Source organism: Rhinolophus hipposideros, assembly GCF_964194185.1.
Source record: "Rhinolophus hipposideros genome assembly, chromosome: 3".
In the NCBI taxonomy this organism is placed as follows: domain Eukaryota; kingdom Metazoa; phylum Chordata; class Mammalia; order Chiroptera; family Rhinolophidae; genus Rhinolophus; species Rhinolophus hipposideros.
In genome coordinates this window covers 41,074,572-41,092,638 of record NC_138049.1, presented here as the reverse complement: position 1 = coordinate 41,092,638, position 18,067 = coordinate 41,074,572, and the positions used below count along the sequence as shown (strand labels likewise).

The 18,067-nt window shown below is 38.7% G+C and overlaps 2 protein-coding genes across 2 annotated transcripts; both read left to right on the top strand.

Moving 5' to 3' along the window:
• Positions 1-1,250: 1,250 nt before the first annotated feature.
• Positions 1,251-2,007, top strand: LOC308495253 (signal peptidase complex subunit 1-like; the record flags this gene model as incomplete). Its single annotated transcript, XM_081043176.1, has 1 exon — positions 1,251-2,007. One exon carries the CDS (start codon positions 1,251-1,253, stop codon positions 1,557-1,559), a length of 309 nt encoding a protein of 102 aa, XP_080899302.1. The 3' UTR covers positions 1,560-2,007.
• A 4,159-nt stretch (positions 2,008-6,166) lies between these two features.
• Positions 6,167-16,120, top strand: RSPH4A (radial spoke head component 4A; the record flags this gene model as incomplete). The annotated part of the gene is made up of 6 exons (XM_081044517.1): positions 6,167-6,994; positions 9,902-10,136; positions 11,323-12,063; positions 13,178-13,322; positions 14,293-14,410; positions 15,883-16,120. The coding sequence occupies exons 1-6, from the start codon at positions 6,318-6,320 to the stop codon at positions 16,118-16,120; spliced, it is 2,154 nt and encodes a 717-aa protein (XP_080900643.1). The 5' UTR covers positions 6,167-6,317.
• Between the last annotated feature and the right edge of the window lie 1,947 nt (positions 16,121-18,067).

Sequence of the window (18,067 nt, the reverse complement as noted above, 5' to 3'; positions counted from 1 at the left end):
GAGGAAAGATGTACAGGGTGAAGAGAATCATGTGACAACAGGCCAAAGAATGACCAAGGGCACAGCACTCCCACAAGGCAGCCAAGTCCATATTTACACAATACAATTTGCAGGAAACCCATTACCTGCAAAATGAGACAAAAATGGGAATGAAATGCCTTGAAGATTTTGCATATGCCTTGCCCTTGATCATGTCAGGATCTGAGTTCTCTGGAGTGCACCTGCTATCAACAAGGCAGTTTGCATTCTTAATTCAGTACGTTTTCACAGAAATCTTATATAGTGCACGTTACAATGCCCATTCTATGGAAGGAACCAGGTTTCGAGGTATGCACTTTGACCACATTCACAGTTAATAAGAAGCAGAGCCAGCACTTAACCCAGGTTTGATTCCAGTACTCAAATCTTCTCCTCTCCTCTTAATTGGCCATTTGAGGCTGATCAGATTAGTATTATGCTTCATGTTAGGCCAATGGAATATGAGAGAGGCACGAATGAGAGGTGATAATGAAATTTTAGAGAAAAAGGAAATTCCATGAATGGAATGAAATTGAATACATGTAATCTAATCTCTTCAATCTAAAATTTTTAATGATAAAGAAAGCTGGGGATTTCTTTAAAGAGATAGAGAACTGGCCTAAGGAAATAACAAATAACACTATACCATCAAACTACCTAAGTAATCTCAACTTGGCCTGTTAATACGGGGATTCCATCAAAAGCAAGGCAGTCTCCCAGAAAGTTAATTAGGGGAAGGCAGGTGAGTAGGCGATACTGAGGCAACCCTCCGTGTGAGTCAGAGAGCCCCTGTATAGGAGCGCGGGCATGGTCACCTCTGCTCACTAACAGCAGTTGGCGAGCTCCCGGCCCACTCTGCGGGTTATGGTGCCCGCTCGTACCAACGTGGCTGCTGGAATCCCCAGTAGCAAAGTGAAATTCTCAATGCTTTCCAGAACTGGCGGGGACACCTTAACCGTCGGAAGGAACCTTGACGTGCTGAAGCTAGCTTTACCTGGAAAGGCTGCCCAGGTGTGGTGAGATCTCACTTACCAAAGTTTAAGAAAAGCCCTACTCGGCCATCGCACTGCCCGGCTCGGCGGGCACTCCTGGCTGCACCCGACACCAGACCTCATCCCAGGCGGTCCCTCAGTGGCGCCGCCCTCGCTCCGCTGTCCCCTTCCAGCAGTGCTGTCCCCTTCCAGCAGTGCTGTCCCCTTCCAGCAGTCCGCTGCCCGCCTCCTCACCTAGCCATGCTGGAGCAACCGAGCTCGCTGCCAACACAAGTGGATTACAAGGGCCAGAAGCTAGCTGAACAGATGTTTCAGGGAATTATTCTTTTTTCAGCAATAGTTGGATTTATCTATGGGTACGTGGCGGAACAGTTCGGGTGGACTGTCTATATAGTTATGGCCGGATTTGCTTTTTCGTGTTTGCTGACACTTCCTCCGTGGCCCATTTATTGTCGGCACCCCCTCAAGTGGTTACCGGTTCAAGACTCAGTCACAGAAGACAAGAAACCAGGGGAAAGAAGAATTAAGAGGCATGCTAAAAATAATTGATTGGGGTTTTCATAATTCAGGTTTACTCTTGCACCTGCTTTTGTTTTGTGTGAGATGAGCTAAATATTTACACCCAAAACATGAGCTAAAATCACCTATGCTCTTACGGTACAGCTGTGTGTAGATTCTGTTCTCTCGTATTTCACTTCTAACTCAGTTGCACTTTCATTTATACATATTTTAGATCTTTTCATAATCTTCCTCTGAAATGGAGAACAGAAAACAAGTATGAAAAGTTTCTTTCAGATCTATAAAAATAAGGAATATAGGCCTCATAAAGCACAGTACAATTTAATTATCAACGTTTTATAATTATTAAATTGTTTTAATATTTTCAATTAAAACTCATAGTGCAAAAAAAAAAAAAAAAGAAAGAAAGAAAAGCCCTACTAAGATTCCTCATGAGGCCATTACTTGCGTCACCGTGTGGTTTTTCCATCCCTGCCTTTCTCATTCTCATGGGCTGCCTCCTGCTGGCGGGTTACACCAGCCAAGTGGGCTCCAGCTGGTCCCGCGCCATGCGGATTGTTGGCCTCCTGGGGTTTCTGCCCGGGTTGTACCACCTGCTCATTGCCTGCAGAGCACATCCAGGCTGCCAGGGCTTCTCCTACCAAGACCTTCTGGACTGTGGTGACTAGTCCCCACCGCAGCCAGGAGAAGATCCCCAGATGGGGCTGAGCAGAGCGGACATTTGGCAGAAGCTCTGGAAATCTACGCCTAAGATTAGGGAATTCTGCACTTTGGCAGATACTTAGCAAAACTTGGCTAGATTTAAAATATCTATACCCAAATGTTAATTGAGTTGATAATTAGACAAACAGTGTGGGGACAGAGTCCCAGAGAGCAGTTTCCAGGCTCTTGGCCTCCAGTGGATAGGTGCTGGCTCGGTTAGTGGATGGCCATCAGCTGTAATCAGATGGCCATCGCTGTGGCCGGGTGGCTATCAGCTGTTACCATTTAGCCATTAGCCACTAATGTACCTGCCGTGGCTACACAGGGCAGAGGTTGGTGGGCAGAGGAGGGGCCAGCGATTCTGGATCATGCGGATCCTGCTTCCTGCATCTACAACCCAGCCGCCAGTGAGAATATGGTGGAATGAACCCCCTATCTATTCCTCCGTGTGTGTTGCTTTTTGGCCTCTTCATATTCTGTGTTGTTGTGCGGAGAGAGTGATCTGAGACCCTGTATTACAAACAGGAAGCTAAGACGTGCTCGATTTTTATTTTCTTGGCCTTGACTAAAAGCCCTGAGAAATTTTTCCACGTGAATGTGAAGACTAGCAATATTAATTGTATGGGGAAGTGAAGACATTTGCTAGAACAAGATGTTGCCTCCTCCACCCTATTTAGCTGAACATTTCTTTTTAATAGTCCTCATTGATGTTTTGTCTTAAGGCATATGGAAAAATGCAGTACGTCTAATTTCATATTACTAAGTGATTTTATTTGGAAAATTTCTGAGTATTTTATCCCCCATACTTATCTGTAGCTTTATATTCTGTGGATGATCTTGGTAAAGTCACATATCAATGTAGAAAAAATAAAAAGAGCACTACATTTGTGTTGTGTGAGGCCCCATGAGCTTGAGAATCAGACAGAACTGGTTTTAAATCCCAGATGCAAACTTTCCTGCAGTATAATCTTGGACAAATTTCCTCACTACTCTGAGATAGAGTTTCGGACTACAATTTCTATTATTTGGGTTTCAGTAAGGATCAAATAAAGTATTTTATATCAACAACATGGCGTATAGATGTTCCCCAAAGTGTTAATTTCTCACTGTAAAATAGTGTCCTGCAAAGACTGCACTTAAAATTAACTAAAGCCCCAGGTGAATTGCATCTTTTCACTTAAAACTAACATAGGGGAGTTGGCCACCCAGGAGAAATTTCTGCTAATCTGTAAAGTAATAATCTAGTTCAAATAGGCACACTGGGTTGCTCTTTATGTGTATGAGTTTCTCCTCTGGAGTCCTATAAAGGAATAGGGCAGATCCAGGAGACTACAGCTTATATAAATTGGAGGGATCTCATTAAAAAACCCCAAAAGTATAAATTTGAAATTAAGTGCAAGACATTGCAAGGGGCCTGTACAAGGGTGGGGCCCTGAAGTTTCAGTCTCATTAGTTTCACGGTAAATCTGGCTGTGCTACAGGTGAAGAAAGGATCTAGAGAAAAGGACTGCATGTGAGATCCATCTGCAGTTCAGCTGTGGCTCCAGATTAAAGGTGACAATTGATAAAGCCGTAGTGTTTTCTAGAGTAAACGGTATCATCCTATAAAAAGAAATACTTTCTGAAGTGCTATAGATAAGGAATATAGACTTTGATTTATGAAAAATAAAGAGAAGAGGGTATTTTCTGAAAAAGAATACTGGCAATTCATACAGGAAAAGAAAAATACTTTCAAGTGTGTTATCCTTACTATAAACAAAATGTTCCCAAGATTTTAAAAGAAGAGTTTGATGTTCTTCCAATAGGTACTATATTATGTACCCAGACTCTTAATGAATTAGAAATTTATAAATGTCTAAATATGAGTTTGAGATCTATCAAAGTGTAGGAAATGAAGACGGCTAATATGAGTTGTAATTTATTTGGGGGGAGGGGAAGCATTCCTTAGTCCTCTGATTAGATCTCAGTGTTTTGTATGTTCTACATCCCTTCCATGAGATATTCACAAGTGCTTCTCTGCTTCCTTCCCTCTCTCCAACCTGAGGAATACAGGAAGGCCAGAGGGGGCTAGATTTGAGTATCTACCCTCAGATTAGTTCGGCTTTAGTAAAATCTTAAACCAACCGTAGTACAAATTGCTTAGGCTCTGGTAAAATAGTTTCTCTTGTGGGCAGGCCTTGTTAAGCACAAGAGAGAACTTTGGGAGTTTTTCAAAATGGTTACTTTTCTCCCTCCTCCTGCCAAAATAGGATGGGCTTTTTCTCTGATTTTACAGACAAGGCATAGTAGGGCTTCAGGAAGTAAAACTCACTAATAGCTCGATACAATGACAAATTATGATCAATGCTAAGAATGAAAAGTACTGAGTATTATAATAAGGGGAACTGAGATCATCTGTGAAATCAGGGAAGGGTTTCCTAAGGAAAAGAACTAACAGAAAGAACAGGGGAAAACATTTCAGGCAGAGGAAACATGAGAGTGCTCTGAGGTAGAAAGGAACATGGAGCATTTGAGAAAATGAAAGAAAAGTCAGGGTGACTAGATTGCAGAAAGAGAGCGGTGAGTGGTTTAAGATGAAGTTGGGAAGGTAAGTAGGCTGAGAACTTGTCCCTTATTCTACAATTGATGAGAAGCAACTTTAGGATTACAAGAGTCTAAGCCTCGATTGTGTTTTGGGCTGAAAATGAAACAGAAATAATAGACATTTTCTGAGGTTGTTCCTTTCAGTTGCTCTTATCTTCTAGAGTGGAGACATAAGCAAGCGCTCGGTCTGTTCCTTCATGTTTCCTTTCTCCTGGTCCTACCACCCTGCTCTGGCTTGTCAGTCCAAGAAAAAAGCCTCCATCCTATCATGCCAGCTGCAAGGGAGGAGAGAAAAGAACCATGGAGGAGGAAAAATACAATCCCTTCAACTCTTGCACCATTTTTATAAAAAATGTATAATTCTAGTTTATGTTTCATTTCACTGTTTAGTTTATTCCAAGAGTTCTAACCTGGGGAAACTGACTTCAAGGAGTACCCAAATCAGCAGAAATACATGCAACAGTTTGCATGTGTGCACCCATGTGTATTTTGGGAAGAGTAAAGATCCATAGCTCTTATCAAATTATTGAAGGGTTCTGTGCTTCTTCCACCCAGTTGGTTGTGGGGGGAGGTAAGTATGTTCTTCATCAAGTTAGAATTTATGACCAGCATGCTGCTAATTGGAAGTCAGGTCAACTGTAAAGTGTCAAATAACAAGTATTAGTTGGTTTATTTTAAAATAAACCAACAGAGATAAAGAACCAATTAACATCAATAGCTAATTACTTAGTTTATATAGGATAACCTTCATTGCCTTCTTCATGAAGGTAATATTCTGCCTGCTCATCTGGCAGATTCCATGAGGGGGAAGAGCAAAAATCGGGGCTTCCTTGTTTATTCTCCAAAATTTCCAGAGGATTGTTGGCGCAGATGATACACCTTTGCCTTCTAAGTGTGTGTCTTGGGCTCTCCGGGTCTGCACACTGGAGTCTCTTTGTCACCTCAAGATTCCCAAGGACCCTCCCCCTGTATGTCTCACACACACACACATACACACACACACACACACACACACGCGCGCGCGCGCGCGCGCGCGCACAGGCACCTACAAATGCATTGTCCCTCCACTAGGGCACCATTCGCCCTTCACAGCTCAACTAGAATTAAACTATCAGATCTTGAAAAACCTCCGGCGCCGAACCTTGGCTCCCCCTTGTGCTCCAGCGCCCGACCCTTTCTCTGGTTTCTAACCACCACTGGTTACTGCAGTTCAGATTGGCTGAGCTAGAAAGAGGAGCAGAGGCTCCACCAAATCACAAATCGAGGATTTTCATCTTTCTTGGTCTCCTCCCTATCCTGGCACCACGTGTGCTCCATTGTTTGTTTTAGAGGAATCCTGCTGGGGTTGCTATGGAGACAGGACGCTGCAACTTGCAGAGCAGTTAGGACCCAGAGATTCCCTAAGCAGACCTCAGCAAAGCGACTGTCCGGCTGTCCGGCTGCGCTTCCTTCCACATCTGCACGCCCCTTTCATCCAGAACTTTGTTCTCTCTTGACTCCGTAATGGAAAACTCGACCTCCCTGAAGCAAGATAAAGAAAACCAACAAACCGGGGAAGAAGGGCGGCCATGGGAAGAAATGACAGAAGCTTCTTCCCAAGATCCTGAGCCTCGTTTATCTACGACCTCGGAGTCCGAGCCGGCGCTGGAATCTGGACCCCAGTCCAGAAGCAGCGCTCCTTGGGGCCGTCCGTCGAGAGGCAGCACACCTCCGGGTGAACGCACAGGGCCATGCACATCACCTGGACCTCCTGCTGAGGAACCCTCTTCCACTCCTCCTCCCCTGGCTCTGGCCACACAGGACCTTGAGGCACCGTGGCAGTCAGACAGGGCCGCTAGTGGGATTCCTGAAGCTGAGACACCTCACTCTGACCCTTTGGAACAATCACCTGATAAAGGAGAATCAACTCCTTATCAAACATGCCAGTCAAAGCGAAAGGGCTTTCAACACCCTCAGCAAACCAACGGCCGCCTGTATGGACCTAAGGCTGTGAGCTGGAACAACGCTGAACAAAAAAAGCTGACATTTGACAATTTTCAGGAGACAGAGTCAAACAGTCAGGATGATCCTGGCGAGGCTGAGCCTGGGGCCTGGGAAGCTGCCCCCAGCATAACTGAGACTGCCATTCAGAGTGCGAAGGCTTACCTACTGCAGACCAGTAGCAAGTCAGGCTTAAATCTGTAAGTCTTGGGTGAAAAAAAGGAAGGATGAGAGAAAGAAAAAGTATGGCAAAAAAAAGGGCGTGTGAGTACCTGTGTGTGAGAGTGTGTTTCTGTGGGTGAATGGAAATATATTTGAAAAGTCTGTATTAGTGAGAGTTAGTGACTTAATAACTGTGTCACAAAATAGATCATTGGTGAGGATTCGTCTAGCTTTTTTAAAGACCGTTTGCACACAGAAATAAAACCTAGGGATTATGCCATCTTGGGTTTGAAAGAGACCATAAAAATAGGAAAATCCAAGCATCTCTTCAAGATGCTTGTAAAAAGCAACTGTCTAACAGTGACAGGGAGCTTATGGCTCTAATATAAGCATTCTAGTGCTTCTAGGGCTTGCGTTTGAGTTCCCACCCAGGCCAGTGCTAGGATGACCAACTATCTCAGTTATTCTTAAACTGTCCTGATTTCAGCACTGAAAGTTCTGCATCTCAAGAAACCTTTCAGCCCCGGGCAAACCAGGAGAATTAGTTGTTTTAATTTTAGTGTCTGAAGAATAAAATATAATATTTAACACATAACATCTTTCACAAAACCTGAGATTGACAATTTAAAATACTATTTATAAATTACTGTTTTAAACTAAAATTTACTTAAGCTTCAAGAATGTGATCTATTACTCAGTAATGTGTTCTATTTGGATTTCTGAAATAAATTTCTTCTCCTGGGTTAAATAACAAGCATGAATTTACAAACTTTGTTAAAAGTCAAAAAAAGTTCATTATAAATACTTGGGAGTTGACTATTTAAAATCGAATGTAAAAATGGGAAAATTGTTATTATTGAATTGTCTAATAACTGATATTACTTAAATATCTAAGTTTATTTTATTTCCAAATATTAAGTCTCTGAGGTAATAAATGAATATCTTCTATAATATTCCTTATTATCTTCGAAGTACTTTAGAGCCTATAGTTAAAAGTACTTCCAAAAAACTCTCCCTCTGTTATATGCAGATATTATTTGACAGCCATAAAAATAATTCTTTTGTTATTAAAACAATTTTTGATTAAAATATAGCATCAGATATTGGTTTCCACATTGCTGAATAAAAACCTACAAAAAAGTTTGTTTCCTTCTTTTCTGCACTTCTATCACAACAAATTATTAATCCCCCAAACTGAAAAACCTATAATTAGGAATTAATGTCTAATAAATATTTCACAATTTGACAAAAAGGAATTTTGTCAAAAATATTGATACAATATCTTGCCTGAAGAACTATGAATAAAGCACGTATAGACATTATATTAAAACCTGAAAAATAAAATAAACATGTGGACTTATAGTCCTTGATTTAATGGCATACGTGTCTCCTATTGGAGCAAATCAAGGACTCCAGTTACAATTCCAGCTACCACCTAGTAAGCAACAATATTTTTACTCTGGAGGCTTCTCCATTCGTTTCAGTACTGAACAAATATTAAGAAAGTTTGAGGAATTTTTAAACAAACTTCTAGTTATAACATTGTTCATTTACGAGAATAGGAATACTCAGGGAAAGAATGATATATTCTTCACATATAACATTTTAAAACTGCCCTTCAAATTGGTTGCCTGTATGATCTACATATTTTCCTTTGACATTCCTAAGATCCATTAGTTAAATACAGATATTAAACAAAGAAACAAAAAATAACACCTAGCGTCAATTAACAGAAAGCAGGCAATTACTGAGCATCTATTTTATTTCACTAAATAAGGGACAAGATATAATAACAAAGAAAAACAAAACCCTAATTGCTGAAAAGGAAACATAATGCACACAAATACATAGCAGCATAATAACAGTAATTTCAGGAAGATCAACTCTAAACTGAGAAAGAATGGTTTTCAGGAATGACTTGACAACGAAGTAATTTAAAATTATTTCTTGAGAGAAATGATATATAAGACACAGCAAGCAAAGGCTATCAAGTAGGACTTAACAGCTATATACAAGTGATTTTACTAGATTTACCTCTCAGGGCTAGAATTTATAATTGAACTAATTATTAGAAATGAAATTGGACAGATACAATGCTTATCTGTCACAGAGGAAATTTATGCAAGTTTCCATATTTGACAGAGGCATTTCTAGTCCATGTAAGAGCACTTTGATGGACATGTTCAGCTCTTAAATAGTAAATTCACATTGTAAATCTGGTACAATATTTGGAAAAGCACACCCTAGCAGTTATGTATAAAATGTAATGTATTAAAAAATGTAACGTATTAATGAGAGGTTAGAGGCAGTTTCACTTTCAATTATGAAATAAAAGACTAGGGCAGTGTTTTTAATAGAAAAAATATTAGAATGCATCACATTTTAATAAAGGTGAATAGTATTTTATGACACTTTTTCTGTGTATGGGTGAGAGTGCAATATGAAATGTATTTCTTATAAGTCTAAAGAACACTGAAGTAGAAAGTAGGCCTAGGAAATGAAATAGAAAAGAACATATCTTAAGATAGTCAACAGGATTTAGAAATCTAATTGGATTTGCTGAGGGTAGGGAGAGAGGGATGGAAAAAAGTTAAGGTAAAAAAAAAAAGAAAAATGTTAATGAATTTTAAATGATAACTAAGAGATTTCAAGCTCAAATAAAATGTGAAAATGTTCATGATGCAAAATATGCATCTTACTGTAATATTTTAAATAAATTAAATATTCATATCATTTGAGGTAATTCCTCAATCTTCCTAAGGAAAATTCTAGACTAGGTTTTTCTGCGAGTGGTAGAAGTTACCATAAATATTTTATTCACATAAAATGTCTGAAAGCTTTGAGTTGCTGAAGTTTCCTAAAAACCAGCTAACTAAGTCTGCATGAAATGCTTCTTCAAATGCTTTTGACACGGACATTATCTAGAATTTTCTCTTTTTGGGTAGGTATGATCATCTTTCTAATATGCTGAGCAAGATCTTAGATGAGCGTCCTGAAAATGCTGTGGATATCATTGAGAATATTAGCCAAGATGTGAAGATGGCACGTTTTAGTAAAAAATTAGATACACTCCAAAATGAGAATGAGATGCTTCCAACATATGAAATAGCTGAGAAGCAAAAGGCTCTTTTTCTCCAGGGAAATTTGGAAGGAGCTGACCAAGAACTGGAAGATGAAATAGTAAGTCACTGCTGTAAATCTGAATAGTTCGATCTTAGGGTTTTATTTGAGGTGAGTGAGTGTGATTTGAAATTCATATCAACAGTCTTTTATAGCTTGCTAAATATTATTTTCAACATCATTTCATGCAACTCATTTCCATGTTTAGAGTTTTATTCACGTGTTTTAGTATTTTGTATTATGGCTTACCTGTTTGTTATGTGTTTGTGGGATTGAAGCATTGATATCAGAGAAACGGTTTCTTCATTTTTTATATTCCAAAGGGCCTGGTACTGATCTGGACCAATAACTGTTTATATTATTATTAAATGCTTGTTGAATGAATTAATGTCAGATAATAAAATAATAAGGCTTTAAATCAAGTTGTATAATTTTCCCTTTAATTTTATTAGAAAAAAGAGAAATACTTCTAATGTCATTTCATTAGTTTAATGTCATTTCCAAGGCGACTTCCTCATATTATGTCTTTTGTTTTGCTTTGGTTGTTTTTAAGATTTTTATTAAAAATATAGCTAATATGTAATATATTCATTTCAGGGCTACAAACCAAGGACTCTTCCACTAGTACTGGGCCTGGGGTTGCTCTGCAAAAAGCCAGGGCACCCTGAGGCCTGATGCCATCTGCTGGCTCCCTTAAGGTTCAGCTGCTGATAGAGCCTCCTGTGGTATGCTAGTTAGGTGAGGCAGGGTTTCAGGGAGTCACTAGAGTGGAAAGTGTTGTGTTCACAGGTTACTGTAAATTCTGGTTTGTGCCAATGCTGAGCCTGGAGCTATTCAACAAAAGTATCAGAGCACCCTGAAGCAGTCGCTGCCCACCAGAGCCTGTTAGAGTCTGATAGTTTTCCATGAAGAGTGCAATTCGGGCAGAGCTGGCTGCTTGTGGAGAAAGTGGTTCTGGCATTGGGGAAGTTAGGGTGGGGGCAGTGAGTCAGGAGGGTGGAGCTGTGGAACGTACCAGTCCAATGAGATTCAAATATGGCTGTGGTGGGGGTGGGCTCAACACAGGAAAGACGGCTGCTGCCTGCAGGTTGCACAGGAGAAGGCCCTCACACATGTAAATCTTGAAAGAAATGTCAAAGAAGTGAGGTAGAGAGAAAGAGCTAATAGCAAGATGTTTAAAAATGAAAAAGAAAGCAAACAAATCTCCTTATAGATAAAATATTAACTGCAACATTTGTATTCCCAGGCAGAAAACTCTCTTCCAAATGTAATGGAGTCAGCTTTTTATTTTGACCAAGCTGGTGTTGGTTTGGGCACAGATGAGACTTATCTCATATGTCTTGCCCTCAAGCAGCTTACTGACACCCACCCAATCCAAAGATGCCGTTTCTGGGGCAAGATCTTTGGTCTGGAAATGAATTATATTGTAGCTGAAGTGGAATTTCGTGAGGGAGAAGATGAAGAGGAGGTGGAAGAGGAAGATATAATTGAACAGAGGGACAATGGAGACAGTGAAGGTGAAGAAGGTGATGAAGATGAATTACCAAGGTCCTCTTACAAGGCCCCACAGGTTATACCAAGAGAAGAAAGTAGAACAGGTGCCAACAAATATGTCTATTTCGTCTGCAACGAACCAGGAAGACCATGGGTGAAGTTACCACCAGTTACACCTGCACAAATTGTTATTGCAAGAAAAATCAAGAAATTTTTCACTGGGCAATTGGATCACCCCATTGTAAGCTATCCACTTTTCCCAGGAAATGAGAGCAATTACTTACGAGCACAAATTGCCAGAATTTCAGCAGGGACCCACGTCAGCCCTCTAGGATTCTATCAGTTTGCTGAAGAGGAAGGAGAGGAGGAGGAAGAGGTAGAAGGCAGGAGAGATAACTTTGAAGAAAACCCAGAGTTTGAAGGCATCCAAGTGATTGATTTAGTGGAATCCCTATCCAATTGGGTTCATCATGTACAACATATTCTCCCTCAGGTAGGGGATTTGCAATTCTCAGTCTATCATCCAATCAGCAAATATTTATTACATTCGGTCTACAATACATACATATATACAAAACAAAGGCCTTCAAATTCGAGACAGAGAAAGAGACCGTTAAAAAATCATGTAAAAACACAGTACTATATAATTGCTAAGTACCGTATAATTGCCAAATACTATATAATTGCCAAGTAGTATAGACCTGGGATCTTTAGATTTTTATTTCCAAACAAAAATAAAATAATTATTTCTATGGATTATTTGACAAGTTTTGTAAGGATTTAGATATATGTGTGTTGTGAAATTATTTTTTATACATTTAATATAGATGGGTGTATTAATTTTGGAAACAGTTCTTTTATTCTATTTCTATAATACATGGAGCTTTCATGCCAAGAACAATCAAAGATTATAATAAAAACAAAAACAGGCAAACAGTGCTAACTAACAATTGTAAGCACATATTTTGCCAGCTGTTCTTATGAGCACTTTATATGTATTACCGAAAATTAATATCCATATTTTACAGATGAGGAAATTGAAGCAGAGAGTTTAGGAAATGTGAAAAAGGGAATATGGCTAATAAGCAACAGGGACAGATATGAACAGGCAGAATGGATCCAGAGGCCATCTTCTGATCATTGTGCTATACTGACTCATCTCCAGGTAGAAAATCTTCATTATATTGTGACCTACATATCAGATATTCTTATAAATCTCTAGATAAGAGATCAGAAATTATAACCCTAAACCTCCATACCTAATCTTATCACATTTTAATTGTTATTAATAACAATAGTAGTACCTTACTTCTTTCTTAGAAATTATTTACTACAAGTTAATAAAATGCATTACTTTTTTTTTCTACTAATGTACTGCTTTTAAAAATATAAATGTTCTGTAACCTTAAAAAGTTGGCAAATTCTTGAAATAAATAGTACACTCTTTTGCTTGAAAAAAACCTAGATCAATATAACATTTGATAAATGTATGTTGAATGAATAAATGATTAAATTTCCATACAGTGGGATCTTGTGCAGACAATTGTTTCAATCCAAATGAATATTCTGGTATTTTAAGGTCCTCATCTTGCAATATTCATACTCAGGGCCGCTGTAATTGGTTCAACCCCGTACAAAAAATTGAGGAGGAGGAAGAAGAGGATGATGAAGAAAAAGAAGAAGAAAAAGAAGAGCCTGACTACGTAGAAGAAGTGGGGCCACCTCTCCTGACACCAATATCTGAAGATTTAGGTAATTTTACACAAAGTATATAATATACTATGTATGTGTGTATGTATGTGTATATATATATATATGTATATATATATATATACACACACACATATATATACACACACACATATATATATACATACATATATACAATTCATATAGTATATATATATACTATGTGTTTATATACTATGTGTAGTTCATAGTACATCATATATGCTGTTACATGTAATATATATAGCATGTATAATGTACTATGTATTACATATAGTATATAAATGTATATACTATATATATTCTGTGTAATAATTCTATGTATATATAATATGCTATGAACAATGTATGCTATATCTATATATCTACACACAGACACAGAAACACACACATACACAGAACTATAGGATATGATGGGAAATAAAGAATATCTCTGGGCACACCAACTTCTCTGACAGAGGTTAAAGAAGTGCCACACAGGGAAGGGGCACTTAAATTGGCTGTAGCTCTTACTGAAATGGACAGTTATCTGTTTACCCTTCTTGTCTTGCATTCTGTAAATCATAAACACCTGACAGTTGTATAGTGTACAAATATCCAAATTTCTTCATTCCACAATGTTCATAAACTTCCCTTTTGGTTTTGTTAAGCTACTAATGTTATAATATAACTTTTATTTCTATGTCATGTGTTCTTGTTTTATGATTCATAAAAAGCACTTTTCCGTTACACAGTATACGGATATAACTACTATATATATACATATATATACATATATATGTATATATATAGTATATATATGTATATATACACTATATATATACTACATATAGTATATAAATAGGATATGTATACTATATATCCTTATACTATATATATATATTATATATATAGCATGTATAATGTACTATATATAGTATATATATAGTATAAGGATAACTACTATCCTTGTCTGTTTAGTAGTTAAGCTTTTGAATTTCTCATCGGTTTACAGAGATCCAGAATATACCACCTTGGACAACACGACTATCCTCAAATATCATTCCTCAATACGCTATTGCTGTTCTTAGATCCAACCTTTGGCCTGGAGCATATGCCTTTTGCAATGGCAAGTAAGTACCTGACAACTTACAAAGTTATTATTGTCATTATTTAAGTACTGGAAAGTACAAATTATCACTGGGATCTTAACTTACTTTTGTTTTAGCTCATCTTTAGCGCGGCAAGTTTGTGTGACATAAGATTTATCTAAACACCTATATTATACAGTAAAGCATCAAATTTAGAACAGTAATTTAGACTTCTCATCTGAATTATCCAGTTAATGAAGCTAAAATGTATTTTTTGGTAATTATTTGAATAATCCACTTAATCATTTAATGGAGTTAATTCTAAGCAGTGTTTAGTTTAAATCTCACATCATTTTAGTTGGACATCTTGATACAAGATTATTTAAAGTATGTATTATTTAGGCTATCACTTTCAAGAGAATTAGGATCAAGAGGATACCAAATGTCCTTTACCCTTCACCCAGAGCCTACACTTCCATTTGTTTTGTGCTTCCATTTCTTATCTGATAACCCAGTGTCAGAAGTTCAGCTGAGCTGGCAATTGTCAGAGTAGCCATTAAAGCAACAAGCCCCCAAAATGAAAGTGTTAAGCCTTTACTTACTTACTGTGATGGTATAAGCAAGAGAAAGCACTGATTGCCCTGTTCCATTTTCCCTCATGGACTGGCCCTCTGGTGGAATGTCAGGTAAATCAGAACAGATGTGACAGTTATCTCACTGACGAGGGAGTTAAGGCTCTTGCAGTTTTATGGACCAAGAGGCCAGGGAAAGTGGGGGAAGCCTAGGGAAAAACTGGGTACTGAAAGTGGTGGTGAAGCGTCTTTAAGATTTCCCCCTTCTCTTCCCAAACCCTGATAAGGAGACTTGGCAGAGGCACTTGATGAAGACCTCTGCTGAAGACACCAGATAGACTTAGAAGTGAAGGCACGTGGGCTAGCAATGCAAATATGTGATGAACATGGCAGGCCGAGGGAACAGAGTCCTCGGCAGCAGTTCCCCTTAGAGACTGTAGTGCGTGGACTGTGCACCAGTCAGGTGTGGAGAGGGCAATTTTCCCCTGTGAGGCTTTCCAGGAAAAGCCTTTGTAATTGTCATGGATGGGCCTGAAAAATCACACATAGGTTTTCAACCAAAAGTCCATTCCTCACTCAGTCAAGTGTTTGTTAGGTTGGAAACTTTTAAGTTCTTTCTAACTCTAAGAAATGTACTAACTTTTTAACTTAGCTGTTTTGTTTTTCTGAAACTAAATGCTCAATGGCTGTTGTCTGAGTGTAGGGTACATTTTGACAGGGTCTGGTCCCATGAATTTCTTCACCAGCTTAGGCAATTTGGATCAGAGAAATTCCGTGTTAGAAGAATCATTTAGGGATATTTCATCTCTAACACATTTTAAATGTATTGTTTTAACATTCCGGGACTATGATACTCTTAAGTACTTTTCACTACAGAAAAGGAAGGTCAACTTCTCTTACTAAAAAAAATTATATAATGATCATCTACATTTTAATTTATAGAAAGTTTGAAAATCTCTACATTGGCTGGGGTCATAAATATAGCCCAGACAGCTATACACCCCCAGTTCCACCACCAGTTTGTCAAGAATATCCCAGTGGACCAGAAATTACAGAAATGGATGACCCTAGTGTGGAAGAGGAGCAAGCTTTCAGGGCTGCACAAGAAGCAGCTGTACTTCTGGATGAGGAAGACGAAGAAACTGAGCAAGACGAAGATGAGGAAGAGGATGATGACTAATGAAAATAAAATTGGCGCAGTCTTGCGACTGATACATACATACTCCTTATGTAGGGCTGACTGTATATATAAATTGGCAACTATTCATACGCAAAATATCATTTCTTGAAAATATCAAATTTGGAATTTCATATGTGGAACTGTTAATATGTGCATATAGAAAGATGCTCAGTGGACAGAGGCTAAATGACAGGTTCTTACACCACTGTTCTGATAGCTACAACGAATGGAGGGTGCACTTTTGTGGGTTTTTTTTTTCAAGTCTCAGGTTTAATTTTGTGTGTGTGTATCAGTATATATATATATGATTTTTATTAGTTTCAGGTGTACAAAGTAACATAATAGTTAGACATTTAAGCCCCTCATAAAGTGATAACCACCCCCCAAGCTACTACCTATCTGACATCTTACACAGCTGTTACAATACCATCGACTGTCTTCCCTATGTTATACCCCACATCCTGTGACTGTATATCCCTATGTATATTTAGTTATAGTTGACATTCAATATTATTCTACTTCAGTTCTTTAGGTGTATAGCGCATTGGTCAGGCATCTACACAGTCTATGACGTGATCCCCCTGATAAGTCCAGTGTCTGGCACCTTACATGATCTTTACAACATTGTTGATTATATTCCCCATGCTGTATTAACTATCAAGTTATATTTCTTCATGCCTTCACTTTTTTCACCCTGACTCCAACCCCATTCCCATCATCATCCTGATAGATCTAGTACCTATCTGTTACCATACCTAGTTATTACAATATTGTTGACTATATTCGTTATGCTATAACCTACATCCCATGCCTACTGTATAACACCCAATTTGTTCTTCTGAATCCCTTCCCCTTTCACCTGTCCTTAACCCCCCTCCCATCTTAAAGAAATCCCTCTAAGAGACCTTGTGATACTGGTTTGGTGGATGAACTCCTTCAGCTTTTTCTTGTCTCGGACGCGCCTTATTTGTCCTTCAATTCTAAATGACAGCTTGCTGGGTAGAGCAATCTTGGTTGTATGTTGTTGCTTTTCATACTTGGAATATTTCCTGCCACTCCTTCTTGCCTGCAAAGTTTCTGTTGAGAAATCAGTTGCCAATCCTTTGGGCACTCCCTTGTAGGTAACTGCTTTTCTCTTGTTGTTTTTAAGATTCTCTCTTTGTCTTTAACCTTTGGCATTTTAATTATGATGTGTCTTGGCATTGGCCTCTTTGGGTTTATCTTGTTTGGGACTCTCTGTGCTTCCTGGGCTTGTATGTCCATTTCCTTCACCAGCTTAGGGAAGTTTTCTGTCATTATTCAAGTACGTTTTCAATTCCTTGCACTCTCTCTTTCTCCTTCTGGTACCCCTACAATGCGAATGTTGGTATGCTTGATATTGTCCTAGAGACCCCTTAAACTCTCCTCAATTTTTTGGATGATTTTTTTCTTTTTGCTGTTCTAGTTGGGTGTCCCTGCTACCTTATCTTCTACATTGCTGGTTGGAGCCTCTGCTTCATCTAATCTGTTGATTCCCTGTAATATATTCTTCATTTCCATTATTGTATCTTTTATTTCTGACTGTTTCTTTTTTATAGTTTCCATCTCCATTTTTATGAGATCATTGAGCATTCTTATAACCAGTGTTTGGAACCCTGAGTCTGATAGATAGCTTCTCCGTTTCACTTAGTTCTTTTTCTGGAACTTTGTTCTGTTCTTTCATTTGGGATGTTTTTTTTTGTCTCCCATTTTGGCTGCCTCCCTGTGTTTGTTTCTATGTATTAGGTAGGGCTGCTATGTCTTCTGGTCCTAGTAGAGTGGTCTTATGTAGTAGGTGTGCTGTGGGGTTCAATGGCGCAGTCTTTCTGGTCACCTGAGCCACACACTCCAGGTGTGTCCCTTGCATGGGTTGTGTGTGCCCTCCTCTTGTAGTTGAGCCTTGGGTGATAATTACACATCAATGTGAGG